At 34.2% G+C, this 19,792-nt stretch overlaps 1 protein-coding gene across 1 annotated transcript in view; it reads left to right on the top strand.

Moving 5' to 3' along the window:
- Positions 1-16,506, top strand: part of LOC123707309 (glutamine synthetase 2 cytoplasmic-like) — a 29,575-nt gene extending 13,069 nt beyond the window's left edge. The window contains exons 3-8 of the mRNA XM_045657235.1: positions 1,491-1,652; positions 4,536-4,749; positions 8,390-8,462; positions 11,390-11,574; positions 14,187-14,326; positions 16,267-16,506. Of these exons, the coding sequence (XP_045513191.1) occupies positions 1,491-1,652; positions 4,536-4,749; positions 8,390-8,462; positions 11,390-11,574; positions 14,187-14,326; positions 16,267-16,415 (923 nt within the window). The 3' untranslated portion in view covers positions 16,416-16,506. The remainder of the gene's footprint in view (positions 1-1,490; positions 1,653-4,535; positions 4,750-8,389; positions 8,463-11,389; positions 11,575-14,186; positions 14,327-16,266) is intronic.
- The last annotated feature ends 3,286 nt before the right edge of the window (positions 16,507-19,792 follow it).

The following is a 19,792-nucleotide window of genomic DNA, read 5'->3' as shown; positions in this document are numbered from 1 at the left end:
GCTACAGTCGTGACAACACCAGAGGTCTTCAGGCATTGGATTTCATTTTCTAATCCAAGGATACGTTTATCCTGCTTGGATTCCAAATTCTCGATCTTTTCATCTACCTGTATTTTCAGGTCACAAAGTTTTTCTCCTATACGGCGAGCCTGCTCCTCTTGACGTCGTGCCTGCTCCTCTATCATGCGACGTGTCTGAGCCTGTTCTTCCATCATTTGGCGTGTATGTTCGTCTTGACGGCGTGCCTGTTCTTCTTGACGGCGTGCCTGTTCTTCCATCATTTGTTTTGCCTGTTCTTCCTGACGGCGTGCCTGTTCTTCCATCATTTGTCGTGTCTGTTCTTCTTGACGGCGTGCCTGTGCTTCCATCATTTGCTGCAGAGCAAGGAGGATGTTGCCATCGTTACTTTCACCCATCCCGCGGTTCGCATCGAAACTTTGTCGCCGGGCGGCGTCGCGTGCTGATTGCGCCCTTGTCTGCACTCCCTCCGCAGCTGAAGACTCTGCCACAGACTCCTCTTGATTCTCCCTTGGAGTAATTGGCATGTTTCTATCCCACTTCTGACACCAAAATGTTACGAGCTAGGGGATCGGATAGAAAATGCCGTGGATTTATTCAAGGGTTTATTTCTTGATAAATCAATGAGGAATTTATGGGCACAAAATTAATTGCAGAGATTCACTAATAACACACAAAAACACAGTCACTAATTACTTCACTTATGCACACTTCACACAGTACTTTATCACTTATATTCACCTTATTCGCACTTTATCGCTTCGGTGTTTCGCTCTTGTTATCGCATTCAAAACTAAGTGACTAGTCGCGTTTCGGCTCGCTTATATATCCCTGGGAATAATTTTAAACAATATTCGAGAACTTTCTAGGCGGGCTTGCTACTGAGTAGCGATTGCACAATTCTAGAACGTTCGCACTCTTTGTCTCTTTCGCACGTTGCTCCGTCCTTGTCGTACGGCGTTCTAGAGTGCTCGTCTAGTTTCGAGAAAGTTCTGATCTTCTCTCTCTCTCTCTCTCTCTCGTATCATTTCGTCCTTGTCTCACACCTAGAAAGTTCGGTCTAGAATATTCCTTCACCAAAGGGGTATAACTAGGCCTGAAAACGCCTGAAAACGGGTCTCCTGAAAACTGCACTACTCGACTACACATGTTCTGAAACCGACTGAAAAAAGGTTTCAGCTTCCTGAAAACTAGGGTAACATTATGAAAATTACAATTTTCTAATATGTGATTGACCCTCTCCTGAAACGGTCAGAAATCATATTACAGCTTGCTGAAAAGTTCTCTAACTAGTGGAAAAATCTAGAAACATTGCAGTCGACCCGTCTTCGTAACAGTATTTATATCGCGGAAAATAAACGCGAATGGAGAAGACTGGGGAAGGCCATTGCTACTTGGCAAGTGGGTCACGAGCTGGTGCTAGATATAATCAATTATAGTAAATATAATTTCAATAATAAAATTTATTTCAGATTTGCCAATTTGGTACTTTGATGGAAGCAACACAGCGCAGGCTAGCTCTGACAACTCCGACACGTTTATCTTCCCAGAAGTTATTTATCACGACCCCTTCCGACGGGGAAGTCACATACTCGTCTTAGCCGATACTTATCAACATAATTATCAACCTACTAGTGAGTATTTATATATAGAAAGTACTCGTAGCAGTCTTACCAGTGAAAGATACTTTAGTTTGAATTAACATTTTAACACAACATTAGGCTACAGGGTACTTAAAATTACTAGTTATATAGGTTTCCCTGGCAATAATAAGAAGTAATAATATTTTAATATTTCTAATTCTTAAAAGGATTACTGCATTATATTTGGAAAATTATTTAAGCGTGGCTCATAAAGTTATCAAAGCGCTATGGGGTGATTTATTCTTCGGTTTAAAATTAAAGATAAAGAGAAAAACAGTGTAATACGAAGCCTTACAAAAATAACAGACGTCGTAAAAAATAATGTGAACATCTACCGGTTACACTGCCCGCGTGTGTGTCGGCAGATGGGTCAAAACCTTGGAATGGCCCTGTACGAGGATTGGAAACTAAGCAAGTGAAATAATTTTCAGGAGGTCTTCACTCCTTCGGAGATACTAGTATTAAAAATGAAAATAGTATAATCTTAATATAACCTTAACCATAGTACTCAAAACTATGTATTTGCATGAATGGTTGTTTGTAAGTTTATTGCAAAAAATATATAATTATTAGTATGAACTTTATTTCAAAAGATATGCCTTAAAACATTACATTTATATATTAAAAGAAGTGTTGATAGTCCCACCAATTCTTGAAAGGCTGGCAACGCACTTGCGTGCCTTCGGGCAATGTGAGTGTGATGGGCGGCGGTATTGCTTAACATCAGATGAGGCTCCTGCCTGTTTGCCTTCTATTACATTAAAAAAACAACGCTAGAGGCAATCCATTTTTCAAATGGAAAACAAGAAAGGCCATACACTGGCATATTTTAGAACCATCTGTTGACAAGATATTTTTATTAGACTTTTTAATTTCTTATTAATCTTAATTTAAATTACAACTTATTTGAAAATAAATTTAAAAATTCTTTAATGTTTTCATTGTTTATCGGGTGAATCAGATCATTGATTTCCCATTACTGAGCTCCCTCAACGTGGCATGTTGATCACGTCTTTTGTCCTTCCGGCTTTTGCTGCGAATAATTAATTTTCATTGTCATTGGTTACTGGGAATTAAAAGCATTTGCTATCTGACTTAGAGTTAAGCTGCTAACAACATGTGTACGTTTTAAAAAAGGCTTAATGAGATTTAAAATAATAGTCTATATAGTATGGTGTTATAATATAGTATCTAGTTTTCTGTTACCGAAGAGATTTATAGTACAAACTAGCGGACCGGAAAGACGTCCTCCTGCCATGATATTTCAAGCGATTAGGATACTAAAAAAAGTATGAAAGTGCCGACTGCTGCGCCATCTGCCGGGTTGTTTTGTGAATAAGCCATCCAGAGCGCCACCCAAACGCATACAAAAACATCATTCAAATCGGTCCAGCCTATTAAAAGGAGTTCAGTACAGTAGAATTATATATATAAAGGCTGAAAGATTTCATGCGATGTACTAGTTCTTCGTCGTTGACACTAGATGTAGAGATTCCTTACTTGTGTTATAATTATTGGTAAAATAGTAGTTGCTTTAATTTAAGAATTGATTTGTGTACATGATCAGATTACATATGAAAAGTATATCTATTCAGTTTATTAGTAAATATTATATATCTTTCGAAGACTGACAGAATACTAAGATTATTTAAATTCCTCAATTAAGGTACTTTAGATGTAACTTTTTTACTCTACATACTGTTTTGCCTTGTAAATTGTACTAATATCACTTTGAAATGACAGAAGAGTAAAAATTTACAATTTCTGACATTTAAGCTGTGATGAAATAAGACAAATGTTATGTAATAATTAATATAGTCCATTAAGAATTATATTTATTAAAACTTAAAATCATACTCGTATAGGTAACCATGTACAGTTTAGAAGGTCACAGAGAAGATGTTAAATTGATTCTAAATTTACATTTACAACTAGTTCGCAAGTCAAGGGCGGGCAAGAAGAACTGGCAAAAAGTCTCCGCCACTCTTTTTAATTAGGTTATGACTTAATTACAACTAATTTTAATAAAATATTAAGGAATTATATGAATAATAATTCCGACGCATTTCTCGGACAGTTGTCGATAAATACCGGAACAAACGTGTGTCTGAAGTCGATACTCTGCTACGTGGAGTCTCGGACTGGGTTAGATTCAATCTAGTCCAATTTAACCCCAAGAAGACACAAGTTTGCGAGTTTTCCGCAAAAAAAAAAAAAACATCCTTTGTCGCTAGTCCTCATTTAGAAGAGACACTTCTTAAAGCCAGAGCCAGCATCGGAATATTTGGCGTTGACATATCGAACGACGTTCAGTTTTGCGGTCATTTGGAGGGAAAGGCTAGTAAAAGATTAGCCTTCAAAAAGTCTAGATCGTAATGATAAATTATGTCGTAGCGCAGAGAATATTTGTAAAAAAAGAAATTTTATTGTATTGATTGATTATAATATATATATATAACTTTATCTTTAATAAATTCTATTAAATGTTTTCTATAAATTTTGTCTATTTTATTACGAATTATTTGGTAGTAAATAAGTACAAAATACTCATTAATGCAATCTATATACAAAAGCAAGCCAAATTCCTGATCAATATTACATTTATTTTCTATTTGTCTAACATTGTTAATAAATCAGAGTTGATAGTGGATTAGTTAAAATACGTCTTAGGTCTTTTCAATTAATGATTAATTTTGTTCAAAGGTTTTTATTTAGTTTACATCAGGTTTAAGTAAGATAAATGAAGCTAAGAGGGGAAAAAGTTACCTAATGAAAACGCTTACTAGTTAGATATATAAATATTTCCACGTTATGGCATTATGTCTTAATATGAATTATCCGAAAGCTATTACACACTAAGTTTGTACCTTTCAGCAACGAATTACCGCAAAGGCTGTGTTGTTCTAACTGAAAAAGCTGACGTGGAAGAGCCCTGGTTCGGCTTCAACCAGGAGTTCTTTTTGACCACCACCGACTCCAGACCCCTGGGCTGGCCTCCGGGTGGATTTCCCGCTCCTCCTGGACCATACTATTGTGCGATTGGAGCTAATAAAATCGTCGCTAGAGATCTTATGGAAGCTTTTTACAGGTGCTTTTGAAAGATATATTTTCGATAAAATAATTATTCTTTAAAATATACGCAAAACGTAAATACACGTTATTATATATGTTATAGTTACTAGAAGAATGTTTATTAAATATATAATTAACGATATAATAAGCTTTTTACAAGTTAAGGCTGTACACTTTATTTATTTATTTACACTTCCACTTTACATAGCACATTAAACTATAAGAGATGCAATAGGCGGTTTTGTCGGTAACAAGCAAATGCCTAACCAAATCATGTAAAAAATATATAGAATTACTAACCTTCATTTATCAATTCATTAATTGCGTGATAAAGAATAATAACAAAGTCACGAATGGGCAGGACATGTAGGTTAAGAAATGTTTATGTAGAAGTTTTAAAAGATGTCAGTAGCCAATTGTATGGAGTCGGCAGCCTATTGCACAGCTTGGCGGAGATGTAATGATGATCTGTGCGATGGAATTTCCACATAGCATCTATTACAGGAGCGTAACATAGGTTACAAGAACATGAGAATTTGAATTAATTTTTAAGACAAGAGGGCTTTGGGTTGGGGATTGAAAAGAATTGAGTATAGAAGTTGAAGGAGATGAGCGTCACGTCTGAGTCCAAACGGGTACCTGAGCTGCCTGCGGAATTTAGACACATGGTCATATTTCTACTTTGGTAGGATTTTTCCAGTTTAAAACCATGACACATAGAAATGTAAACTCGGGAGTAATACACGGTCGTTGGTCTGTAAGAGTATGCGAATGCCTGACTGGCATGTTAGATAACATAAGCCTTTATTATACTGACAAGTGACAATTTACACATAGAAAATTCCTGCTGTATATGTTGTGTATGGTATAATGATATATGTAACATTAAAAAAAACTACTAACTAAAAACTAGCCTTCACTAGTGCCTTCCATATTGTCTTTGTCTTCCTTTTTGAGTAGTTGTAAATTCATTAGTTAAAATAAAGGCCTAATTAAATTATAAGTCATTAGTGGCGGGCGCGATCTATTACTAAAGTGTAATTATAGAAAAGTTTATTTACTTTACAGTGTTATTTTCTTAATATTTTTAACTTTTCACACAATATAAACCACTTTTTTAAATACATTATCAATAAACAATATATGAATTTCCTCAAGTCAACAAAAGTGGTGCGATTTGTTGCTGAAGTACTCTATTAACTATGTTCAGAAGGAATATTTAGCTTGGTTGAGTGATATCACGAATACAATACATTTCAGCTTTACAACGATTCTGTGGTTTTCCCCGTCATCTCCCTAATCCCGACAGTTAAGATATTATAAGAATAGAAGTAAAGAAACTACCGTCTACATACTGTACTAGCAGTAAACCCACTAGTGGCAAAGCGACTAGCAGGTAAACGATGATAGGGTAAGAGGAATGAAGGGCTTCTGCCTCTTGAATAAACATCCTTGATGCGACAGAGAGTCCCAGTGCAAAGGCAGGCGCAGAAGAATCAGTCACCCACGTAGTCCTGGAATGCGTGGCTGTGCTTGCCATCGAGCAGAAATCTTTGGAGCAGTAAGGTCGTTCCATAAATCCCAGGACATTTAATACCTTCTGTAAGGAGCAATGCTGGCTTAGCTGGCCAGGACTTAGCGCGGAATGAACCAAATGTGCGTCTTAGTGCGGAAACTGAGTCCACACACACCTGTCTCGGGCAAATAGCTTTTCCTACGTCTTTTATATAGTTTGTCTTTCTTGTCTTGTGAAATCAGATTCGCTTTATCAGCTCAGATTATATGAGAACTTGATAAGTAGCTGATCCTGTACTTGAATATAAATATGAGCAAATAGAAATTGCCTTATTACAAAGAGCCGCGTAAGCCGTTATGCTAAAGCATTCAAATAGCTATGTTACAATTCTCTGAGGAAGTAATTTCATTTGGAGATAATAAAAGCGGTTTTTCTTTTATTGCCTATTTATCAAACAAGGCAGCAAGCACTTCTGTTGGAAATTGAAAAAACGGACATTAAGTTTGTAATTTAAAGCAATATTTCATTTCACGTAAACTTTTATTGCTTAGAGTTTTCGTAACCTGACCACAAGAAAATGTTACTGATTATCCTCCTTTGCCTTCGTTTTCTGAATTCGTTTATGTCCAACTGTGTAAATGGAAAAGTTTTTGGCTGAATGCGGAAGAATACGGTTCTTAATTGATATGACATTTAACATGAAGGAATTAAGATTTCCAGCTCAATCTTTCAACCCAAAAACACCCGGCAAAGATTTTTTTACCCCTCTTTACAACATATATTTGTTGGCTAACATCAGACCCCTTTAGATCTATATTTACTACGGTTGCTGGGAAACATGATGGAAAGATGTTGATGACCAGACAAAAGTGATAACTCTTTCCAAGGACAGGCGAGATTCAGATCGAATTATTCTCTCCAAAACTTGCGCGACGAATGAAATTAGAAAAAGATAACTACCATTATTTCTCTATCTTTCTAACTACAGTAAGATATATAGATTGATTTAGACAGCATGTACGGGCCGATGATATGTCTATTTAGCAGATTCTATGGAACTTGATTCTCAACTTTTAGCCCTGATTAAGGGGCTAACAACTCACTCAAATATGTCCAAGAAAGAGGAAGTCAAAACACGTATTGATTCATACCTTACAAAACTAAGGTCATAGTAGTATCACGTAAGATCAAGTTAGACATACCAAGATTGTTGTAAAATATTCAAGCTAGCAAAAAAAGCGGCAGAAACTACCACAACCATGGTATAATATGCGGATTGTCCACTCTCGCACTCGCAGAAGACGTGAAGATAAATGAGTGGGATGAACCAGACACAAAAAAAAGTTCAATCCTCCATGGTACAAATTCTGACAAAACATGGTGCAGTACAGTAATTGGTAAAGGAATAGGGATTACTTTACAGCAAACTGGAGACACATCCAGGTGTCTCCAGTTTTCTGCTAAAAAGTTGTTAAGTTCGTGATATACCAATAAGATTAAGTAAGGCGAGAGTCGCGGAAAGCCGTGCTGCCTCTTGCCTATAAATATTTAAAGAATATTGTCGTATAAGTGCGCGATCGGCCTCAAATATGCTTTATAATATTCCTGACATATTTATCTGTTGTAAACATAAAAAATGTTTATCTTTCTCGTTAAACCGCTAATCGATTTCAAAATAATACGACCACAGCTAGCAACGTCAAAAATATGATCTTAATAAAAATATTATGATCTTGACATGTTTTGTGTGTCAATTTCCGCCAGATTTATCAACCATTCGTAATTAAGGTATTTTCAAAGATTAACGATTAGAATCACAAATTTATTTATAGAATCTTAGGTATTTAATAAACATAGAATTAAAAAAAATTGCGCTACAACCTTTTTAGCCGTTCTAGCGAATGTTAATAACACAGAAATAATGTCCATTGGTGCACAGCCGGGGATCGAATCTACGGCCTCAGGGATGACAGTCGCACGCTGAACCACTAGGCCAACCCTGCACTATTAAACATATTTAGCTAGATTTATATAATTGCTTTTGTAAACCTAATACTGGCCGAAACTATTATCGGCCAATATTAGGTATACAAAAGATCTTAAGAGTAAAGAATAATAATAAAGTGTTTTATGTGACCAGATGTTGCCTTTATGCTGGAATACATCTGAACGGTATAAATCCTGGCACTACGCCATCGCAGTGGAACTTCCAGGTGATTAGAACAATGATTTATTATGTCTATTTGATCTTATGAACTTCGTGTATCTTTGTGGGGAATTTAAAATTGTAATACAAATAATATTATGATTAATATTATTTAATAAGATTTAGTATGTATGATATTTGAAATCTATTGATGTATTTAGCACATGTACCTGAAAGTATGTAGCCGGTTAGAATTTACATAGCACTGTTGTCCTGTACCATCTGCGGAACGCGTTAATCCGCGGAGTTCAGACTTGTCATCGCGGGAGGCTGGTGACACGGGGCGTATGGTTTGGACTCCATTTGGTGACCATGAAGCAATAATCTTGCTTTAAATATTTTTATAATCATACTGTCCTCGTGTAATAAATGTTTGCATCATAAAAATGGAGCTTTGGCTAATAGAGAAGGCTGATTATCAGCTTACACGTGCTCAGAGTTGTTTTAAATTACTTAATGGCAGACTTTAAATATTACATAAAAACGGTGCAGCTAGTATGAAATACCTTTTAGTTACATGCTAGATTAATGATGAACTTATTTGTAATCAATTTTATTTAATTTGATTGCTAACAAGACTGCTTTTGAAGAAACAGTAGTGAAAGTGAAACTTTTTTAGGCGCACGAGGGTAATTTTTTTACTTATGAAATACAATAATAATAATGTTAGCGTCACGAAGATGTACAGCGTTTTTGCCGAAGAAAAGGGAGAGAGCAATTGAGACCGATTGAGAGAGATTTAGAAAGCGCGAATGTACCATGAAGCAAATCGCCATGGAGCGAGAGTATGGAGCAAGGAAGTGAGAACGATCGAGAGAGAAAGTAAGAGAGATCGATAAAATACACGCTATTTGTTGTTGATGTTTTCGTTTAGTAGTTACATATTAGAACTTTAGATGGCAATTCTGCCACATAACGACTTGTGCAGTAAATGCAGTTTTTTTTATTTATTACTACATATATTATTTCTTTTGTTATAAGTAGCTATTCAATACATTTAACCAACTTCAAAAATTATTAGGTGCTACGAAGGTGTATAAATACGACTGTAGCGATAAAAGCTATAAGCGTAAAACAGTTAAATAAACTGCACTGTATAATCGTTATCGATATTGGATAGCCGTTCAGGTATTTTTTTCAGTGTATGTGCAAAAATAAGCTTTCTTTTATTTACTTTTCAAAGAGTGCAAGCTTTTGCATATAGTATGAAATCGAACGGTTTTCTGCTGTTTTATAAAACTTTGTAGTCTTTAAACTTTGCATGTAATTTTACTTGAGAATAATATTTGTTTTAAATTATTTTATAGGTTTTGCAGTGCTAGGGAGAAAACCTTGGGAGTTCTTTGTGTTTCTTACTTTTAGGAGTAATGTTTAGATTGCGCACATTTAAAACAGCCGAGATTTGAACATACCTATAACGTTATAATATATTATAACATTATGTAATATACATTTGTATTCTAAACAAAGATTCATGAGACATCTAAGACTAAATCATATCAAGAACGCTAATAAAATTTTCATAGAAGTGTATGACGATGTTCGATATTTCTAGTATACAATTTGTAAATCTGATTGTTATAGATTTAAGCTTTAGAATTGTCAGTTATTAATCTTTCTCGATTTAGCGTTTTTTAAATGGCATTTGAGCGCCAATCGTTGTTTTTAAGTTAAAATTACATACACCTTTATATTAATAAATACAAGAGTAGAAACCTTACCGCAGGGTATTATTAATTATTAAAATAAATGCAGAATGTTTATAAATACAAAAATAATATATTATTAAGTCATGATTCAATCTTTAAATACGGCTAACAAGAAGGTAGGTCTAGAGATGAACCTCACAAAGGCAATGCTAATGACAAAGGGTATAGAAAAAACTATCGGTCGATAGAGAAATTCTAAAATATGCAAACAAGTATAGTAAGTTACCTAGGAAAACAAATCAGCTTTGAAAATGAAAACAACTATTTAGAAATTGAAAGACGAATTCAACATACTTGGAACAAGTTCTGGAGTCTAAAGGAAATTTTTAAAAGCAATATGCCAGTAACTATTAAAACCAAAGCCACTCAAATATAAGATGCGTTACTAAAGCTACTGATGCGCTAAACTATGCCTTAAAGCTCAAATGGAGATGCGAGGGGACATGAAGCATGACTCTCTGACGATGTATGGACTATAAGGGTGACTCGGTGGGGTGGTCCTGTTGGGAAACGAAACAGAGGAAGATGCTCATGAGATGAGCGGACGACATTGCGAAAACGTCTGGCTCGAGCTTGATGCAACCCACCCAAAACAGAGATACCTGTAGTTGCTTGGAGGAGGCTTTCATCTGTGGAAGGGTTCTTGCAAAGTAATTGGGAAATAGATATTTAAAAAATAGGAAAGTAATCAGTATAATTTACTTTTCTTAAAATATATATATGTGATAAATAGTACTTTAAGTTTTAAGTTTAAGTTTACTTTGTTCTTTGCAAGACATAAATAGGCTTTTTTATTCTTATTTATTATATTATTAATATTTATATCTGTGTAACCTAGTTTAAGCACTAATTGTACAATAAAGAATTTATCTATATATCTTATTTATTTATTTATACTTCGTTACCATAATATACAAAATCATACATATAAAAAAACAAAAAAAAAGCAGGGTACATAAGTTATTAGGCAACGGGCGGCCTTATCGCTAACAAGCGATTCCTTCCAGGCAACACTAATATGGAACAAATAAAAAAGAAATACCTACAGAGGATAAAGTGCATAATTAATTAACAAAAATAAACTCAAAATAACATCTAACTAAAACTAAATAAAGTAAAATCTAAAGAAAAATTATCAATAATACTATGTATAAGCAAAAATGTAAAAGCTTAATTGAGTAACAATTAATATATATACGTAGTAGCTAATTATCTTCTATGCCAGGTGGGTCCGAGTCCTGGAATACGAGCAGCTGACGACCTCTGGATGGCAAGATACATCCTCGCCAGGCTGGCTGAAGAATACGGTACCGTTGCGACATTTGAACCACAACCAATAGAAGACTGGCCTGGAAACGGCACTTTTGTCTATTTCTCTTCAAAGGATATGAGAGAGGAGGACGGAATATTGTAAGACCCTTTAGTTACTAATGATATTGTTATGTGGTTCATAGATAAGAAATCCGTAAAACTCTTTGGGGGTTAATCAACAACAAGAGGAATTTTATTTTACAATTATTGAAAAACATAGAACTGACTCCAAAATGCACTTAAGTATTGCAATTAATTGTTTGGTCTTGTATTACCAACAAAATTAAAACTTAAATGTATGGATATTATATCTAGGTATATTTGGAATTCTAAAGTCAAGTCATACAAGTCAAGTATATTTTCATTACTTACGCAAGACGATTCTTGTGCTTCCGAATTAGGATGTAAATGTTGAATATTAAATTATATACTTGTTTTTTTTTGTCTCAGTCACCCAAAAACCTTAATTTAGACTATATTCAGTTATCAAAGAAGGTTAATAAATCACCAACTTATCATGACATCATCATTTTAGTTAATATCCTGAAAACTATTAGAATGATTACAACCTATAGTACTTATTCGATGCAACTTTGATCCTTAAAATATCTAACATTTGTCCACGGGCGGTAGAGATATGCTTGAATATACACGAAATCATTACATGCCGCATCGATAACCTGATAAGACATACATAATTTTAGAGTACATAGTTTGTCAATATTATTCGTCACAATTTCGATAAGATATTATTAGATATGCGAAAATAGTATCGTTTGAAATGTTTTAGCATTTTGAAATGCGAGTAGCATGATGTAATTTTAAATTTTCTACCTTGTGATTCTTTTGTTTTAGTCTGAATATACATTTCATCTGAAAACGTTTTTGACGTTGAAACTGTTTCAATATAATGTATTCATAAATTTAATTTAGGTCTTTAATAAGACTTACTTTTCATCAAATTAAATGTTATAATTAATGGAGGTGTTCTAGATATGGAAACAGTTCAAGTTCTCTGAAATGGAAAGTTATCTGAGCGTCTTCTATAGTATTTAAATATTTTTTTTTAATTTTCAATAAAAAGAGGCGTAGTATGGAAACTCTTTGACACATATTTAATCACCACACTTTATGCTCTATTAAATTCTTATGGAGGTGCACCACAGCCACGGCTTTATTAAAAATTATAGAGATAAACGTAATACGCAAATCTTTACGATCCTGCCCAATATTGGACGTGGATATTTCGTAATCTTATGGAAAGTTATTCACAACACAACTAAACTATTACAGCTGTTAAAGTAATTACACTTTAATTTCTGTAAACTGTAGACACAACATTAGATTTAAGTCAAACTACTATAAACACGTATGAATACGTTATGAACAACATCAAACTAAATAAGACAAAATAAACTTGAACTCGTTTTTGGTGTTCAATGATCTTTCTGTTATAATAATCTTTTATTTGCTACGAATGTCTTTGTCGTCTGTGATGAATTTCATTTTCGAATGTACAACAAATAAGCCAAATAAAACTGCATTACGGCATTTACATTTTTTTTCACGACAAGGAGTTTTTGCACCAAATAGAACTATATTTGTTTTTTATTTATGTGCAATTGTTGACTGTGTAAACTAGAATTTAATGATGCGATTCTTTGCTGGTCAGAGATTAGATTTCTCTTTGTACCACTCTTCTTGTGTCACTTAACATGGAACCATGAGGAAACCGTCTATGGTATTTGATTAAACAGGCACTAAAAGAAAATTAGATTTTAAAGAAAAACTAATGAGTAACTTTCGAAGTTAAAATTGCTCATCATTATCAAAGAAAGCTTTAGTGACAAAGCCGTTTCATTGTTCTGTGTTCAGTGTTAAGAAAATCAGTCCTGAGAATCAGGAATAATAAATGAAAAAAAGGTTCGACTGAAAGCTCGAAGTCGACAGGATTAAAGTGTATATCCTTTGATCTTAGCAAAAACAAATCTAAGTATCATCTAGTTAGCACACTGCCGTGGGTTATACTATAATTAAACCTATATATATATCTATACTATTATAGTTATAGTTAATAATATAATAGTACTAGAATGAAGAGTTATATACTTAATGTTATTTTTATGCTCAGCTTTAATGATTAACCAATAATCCAACATAATCTGGATTTACAATAAAACTATAATGTAAAATTCCCGTAACATCAATAGACCTTCGCAGTTTTGTGGTTGATTTCACACGTGAATATCCTTTATATAACTTATTTTCATAAGTATCTGATTGTCTTCATTTTAACAGAAGTGATGTTTGAGAGAAAAAATAAAAGAATCCAAATAAAATTACAACGACACGATTATTTTTCGGAACTCTTTGTTCCGACTCACGAGAATTTTATTTAATTTGTTATATAAGTTAATAAAAACGTATTATATTTGCAAAATGAGCAAAGCATTCTTTAAATTTAACGCATGTCTCCTATTATTTTAGATTTAATAATTGTCAACTTGTTATAAAGCACTTGTTTAATTAGTAAATTAAAATATAGCAATAAACACATTTTTCCAGTACTTTTACTATAACTATATTAAAATAATATCTACCAACATGACTGTTTAAATTGTACACCCAATCAGTTGGGTTTATTAATCTTATTGGTTCATAACGTTGTATTGTGTAATAAAATATGTTATAAGGAAAATGACTTCCTACAGGGTTATCGAAAGGGCGATTGACAAGTTGGCTCGGCGTCACGGAGCTCATATAAACGAATATGATGCCAACAATGGCGCTGACAACGCGAGACGGCTTACTGGGAAGAATGGAATGCCGAACATGAGGGATTTTACAGCTGGTAATTTTTTCTATTACACAATTCATAGCTTTTCTAAGTGATGGTACTTAGATCGACATAATGCTTTTTTATGGTTGCAAATAATGCAAGTTAAAGCGTGTCAATTCTGACAATGCAGCGAACATGATCCGAATTATTCATAACGCTCTCGCTGAAGCATGTAGCTGCATACAAACATATTCTTAAACTGGTTCATGAAAGCATAGGCGAGAATAAATACTTAAATTTACAAGAACAGAATTATGATAAATTATAATATATCTAAAAAAAACTTAAAGCCGAGAAATTCCTGAATTTTAGTTCCCTTAATCAATATACGAAGTATTAAAAAAAATATGCTGGAAAAATTATTTGTTTGATAATTTAATAGAGTTTAGTTCTAAGAATACACCGCTAAGTGACGGGCTTCTTTATTAGGGACAACAAAAACTTGTAAAAGGAAAAACAAATGTTTAAATAGGAAAAACTTGTTTGTCGGTTGCCTTTGATTTATTTTAATAAACGATATTTATCCAAAATATATGTTTTATTCTAATCTACCATTTCTTCTGGATATCTTAATATAGATCTAATTTGTAACTTCTCTCAATAAATCATTCCTTAGAGATTCTTTAATAGTTTTTCTCACGTTTTGTTTTGTTTTTGAAGGAATACTTCTTTTGGCCCGTTAGGGAAAAATGATGAGGATTTTTTTTTGATGCGCGCGCATACCGTCACAAACCACCCACCCTGAAGTTAGAAGTAGAATTTTTTTTGTGATATTAAAATAAACATTATTTAACTAGATAATGCGTTATAATAAAACTTTCAATGTATTAAATACATAGTATTCTTCAATTTTTTTCTACAAACGTAGAATAAAGCGAAATATATATATAAATATATATTTTTAAAGATTTTTATCTTAACCTCTAACGCGTGTACATAAATACACACACAAACACATCTTTTTTTGCTAGTGCATTATTATTCACATCTTTTTATTTGGCCCATTTCCAGACGTAGGTCTCTGCCATTTTACTTCAAGACGCCCTGCACTGGCATCTCTGAATCTATTGGGAGCCAACCTCTTTGATGATGTCGTCAGTCCACCTGTTTCTGGGGCAGCCCAGTATTTTGTTCTACCGAGGCCTTCAGTCATGGAGCCTGCGGGTCGATCGGTATTTGTCCTGCCCACCGCCACTTAGATGTTGCGACAGCCTTACTACGTCGCTAACGTTGGTGTTTTCATGAATGACCTCATTTCTTACGCGATCGCGAAGCATTGCACGCGCCATCGCCCGCTGCGCGACTCTCAGGCTTTCACCGTGCGTTATGGTTTCAGCTCTCATCTCTTAAGTAAATACAGGCATGATGATGGAAACTGATTGAAGCATTCTTTTGAGTGCTATAGAGAGGGGTCCTCTAAAGATCTCTCCGCTAGAACAGATGCCTGCAAAATACGTCTGTCGACTTCAGCTTGATTTTCGCATCCCACACACACACATGACATCTGACATATTACACAAGCATTAAGATGCGAACACGCTCGTATGTTAAAAAAGTATTTGAAATATACTTTGCGAAAGTCTCTGAAATGCTAACCTAAATCTCAATCAATCTTATTGACTGTTGTATAGACCTGGTCTAGATTTCCACCAATATCTGGACCAACTGCCCACTGATGTATTTCCGAACTAAACGACTTAGGGTCCTTCAAGAAAATAGCGTACCAATTATTTAAAGGCCGCCAACGCCCTCGCGAGCTCTCTGTCATTAAAAGTGTCACTTTGAGCGGTTGAGCCTCCTGCCCGTTTACGTTCTATAAAAAAAAGAAATTCCATTCATGTAGTAAAAATATAAGACATGAAACAGACAAGTCTGCCCCATTTGAATGCCACATTCCCGTATAAAATTCAAATTGTCGAGTAGCTTGTATGAATATTCAAATAATCTTCCAGGCGTTGCAAATCGAAGCTGTTCAGTTCGCATCCCGAGACAAGTTTCGGAAGATAAACGAGGTTATTTGGAGGACCGACGGCCCGCAGCAAATGCTGATCCGTATAGAGTGATTTCAATCTTACTACGGACCTGCATATTCGATGAATAAAATAAAAAATTGTCATTCAGTGCATTATTATGTGGTTGTTTCGTACGTTTGGTTGTTATTAGTCGAATCAATAAAGTTTTTGTTGTTAAACTTATTTACTTTTATTAAAAAACTGTATCAATTGAACACACCATCACTATGTGGAACCAGCTACCCAACGATGTATTTCCGAACCTTAAATGTATGTAATAAATGACGTGATCCATTAATTTTAAGTCTTCCTGGAAAACAAAGGCAGAATATCTGAGCTAAACGCTGACACAAAGATTAACTATATAGTGTTTAAATTAATATCTGATAGCCACAATCATAACCAGCAAGAAAATAACGAATCATAATTAAACAACACAAAACAAAACACCCGTAAACCTCCTGGCGTGGCAGGAGGTGTCGAGTTTTTTTGAAGGCTTACCTTAATTCCATTTGGGTGTCGCGGGTAATCATGGAAGCAAATTAATAATTGTTTTTTGATTACCCATCGAACCTTTTCGAAGCTTTTGTATTTAAAAAGACACAAAAGCTTAATCCTCGCTAATAGGAGAGCGAATTGGAGTACAAAACTCAATTCTAGTATTGCGTTGATATTATATTGTTTGTTATATATTATAGGTTGTTATACAAAGTTGAATTCAATAGTAGGCAGAGATAGGTGTAAAGCACATGAATGAATGTTACAATTGACAAAATATCAAATTTCTAACTCTAATAGAAGAATCGTGACAAACAAAATTGTAAAAATATCTCTTCTCTCAATTATTTATAATTTAAAAACCACATTGATGGACTTCGTGAGAAACAATAAAGATTCAATCCCATGTTTTTACTGGAGCGGTGTATAAATATTTTCGAATCACTCTGTTTGTTATGATGGTGGATTTATTCACATTTTTATTCTCTGCGCATTCGTAATCTTTTACGAGCATTTGCAAGTTTGACGTCCTATTGAAAAGTTGCGTAAACAAAAGTTCGATTGTTTTTTATTATGGCTACGAGTAGCTGAATTGTGTTTCCTCTTGTAGGCACAAGAGACAATTTCCTAATGATGTTATTTTAAAAATAAATCAATGGAGCTACAACTTTTTAGGTCTGGGCCTCAGATGTTTATATCTGTTTCATGATCATTTGTTAATCTAATAGGCAAGTTGGTGATCAGCCTTCTGTACCTGACGCACGCCGTTGACTTTTGGGTCTAAGGCAAGCCGGTTTCCTCACGATGTTTTCCTTCAACGTAAGAGCGAATATTGAATGGGCACATATAATGAAAGTCCATTAGTGCACAGCCGGGGATCGCATGATGAAGCCACTAGGCCAACACTGCTCTATGATAATATTTTTTTAATATTACTAATATTTACTACCTCTACTAACTGTTTTTGCTGAAGTTATCTTCATCTTTATTTATATCGTACGCTACTGCGTTATCTTCACCTTACACATTATAACAGGTCTTAGAATCGCAAAGCTGGATTTGGGCTGCTACTCGACTGGGGTTCCTTCTATTTATATGACAAATCAGATATGTTAGTCATGTTAGTCATAACATACTAACCTAGTTGGTGGAATAGTGTATAATATATTTAGTTTCTGTCCTGCAATTCCAATGTTGCAAGTATCAATTCTTACGGTAAAGAAACTGTTCTCTGATGTAAGACCATTTATATCTTATAACTAGTATTTCAAAAGTCAAATATATTTAGTGCACTAATTAACGTTAGAAAAAAAGGACTGCCTAACTTGACGGTTCACGGGCGTAGTTAGGTACCATTGGATCGACAGAGTGGAGGAGGACTTGCTGCCGCTGAAAGCCAGCAAATAGCATAAGGTGGCACATGACAAGTAGCTCGTTTTGAAGGCCAAGACATTTTTTTGTGCGCAGAGCCAGCGAAGAAAAAGTAATAGTAGTTGTAAGTTATATATGTTTGAATGTTCTTTGTATTAATGCTTGTGATATAAAAACAGCATTTATGATGTTCTTGAAGCTATATACCCCAATGGATCGAATTAATTGTTCGTAACAAGGTGTACACTAAAGATGTACGTCTTTCCTATTTATGTTGGATTTGTGATTATCGTGATACTAAACGGAAGATTTAGAACCAAACTATAAACACTGTGAAATACACTGTGAATTTGATACATTTTCAATGTCTATGTTATAAATAATAAAAAAATGTCCTAAATATTTGCCTGCGAAATGTAGAGCTTTAAACTAATTGTTACCCATTGTTAATCATTGAATCATGAAAATGCGAACTGGCATAAACCATACTATAGCTATTGAGTCTGTATGAATTTCGATTCTAAAAAGAAAACACTGAACATAAATATTTAAGGCAAGCCTTTTCATAGACAAGTAGGTGTCTGTTATTACTTCAATCATAAAGCCAGAGTACGGCGAGTTAGTTATTAGTGTTGATTGAGCCAGACTTTTGTGCCTTCAGATTTATTATTTCAAGGGAAATTGAACTCAGGTTTCCGTCTACTATTTACATGTAAATATTAGTAAATAAGCCCTATTTTGCTTCACAAGAATTTCATGTACTAAATCTCTAAATGTCTCTCTGAAATTCTAGTTCAAGTTAATTTTTAATAGGATTATGGACTATAGTAATTTGAAGTTCAAACTAGTATTTAAAGCTTAATAAGCTTTGTTCGCAGCGTAGAGAACTACCAAAGCCCCTTATTTATAAACTAATTCCTATTATTTGGCTAAGTATTTGTCTCTGGTAGATTTAGCTGGAGCAGTGTTGGTATAGTGGCTTCAGCATACGAATCATTTTTGGGATTGTAGGTACGATTCCGGTTGTGCCCAAAATGGACTTTGCCTATCTGCGCATCTTACACTCGCTCGTACGGCGAATGAAAAAAACAACATAATGAATCTGTCATGTCCTTAATCCAAAAATCAAGGACACAGAAGGCTACCGAGTATCTAGTTGTCTATGGAATAAAAATTATCAAAGAAATCGGTGCAATTTGGGGTTGTGGACTGGATTATTATTATTATAAAATTTCAAAGAGTTGCCTATGAACTTGCCTTGCGCTACTGATGTTATGGTTATTTTCATATGTATTTATTTAACATTTAAAACAGCTATTTGGTCATCCTTTTAACTGACGATAAGGGTGTATTATTTCATTAAAATGTTACGTAAAATTAAGAGAAAATACAAAAAAATGCAAAAGAATGCATCTTTTGCTCCAAATTAAGAACGAACCTAAACACTATTTATTTTTTACACGTGCAAAGCTGGAAAACTTTTCACTCAATATTACTTTTCCAGTTCAAAAGTTCATACATATTCAATGTGGATCAAATAAAAATCCAGTCACAGATAAAATATTTTATATTAAATTCTAACATCTATTATAAATTT

This window comes from Pieris brassicae, chromosome 3, assembly GCF_905147105.1.
Source record: "Pieris brassicae chromosome 3, ilPieBrab1.1, whole genome shotgun sequence".
NCBI classification, from domain to species: domain Eukaryota; kingdom Metazoa; phylum Arthropoda; class Insecta; order Lepidoptera; family Pieridae; genus Pieris; species Pieris brassicae.
This window is presented reverse-complemented; position numbering and strand designations above follow the sequence as displayed.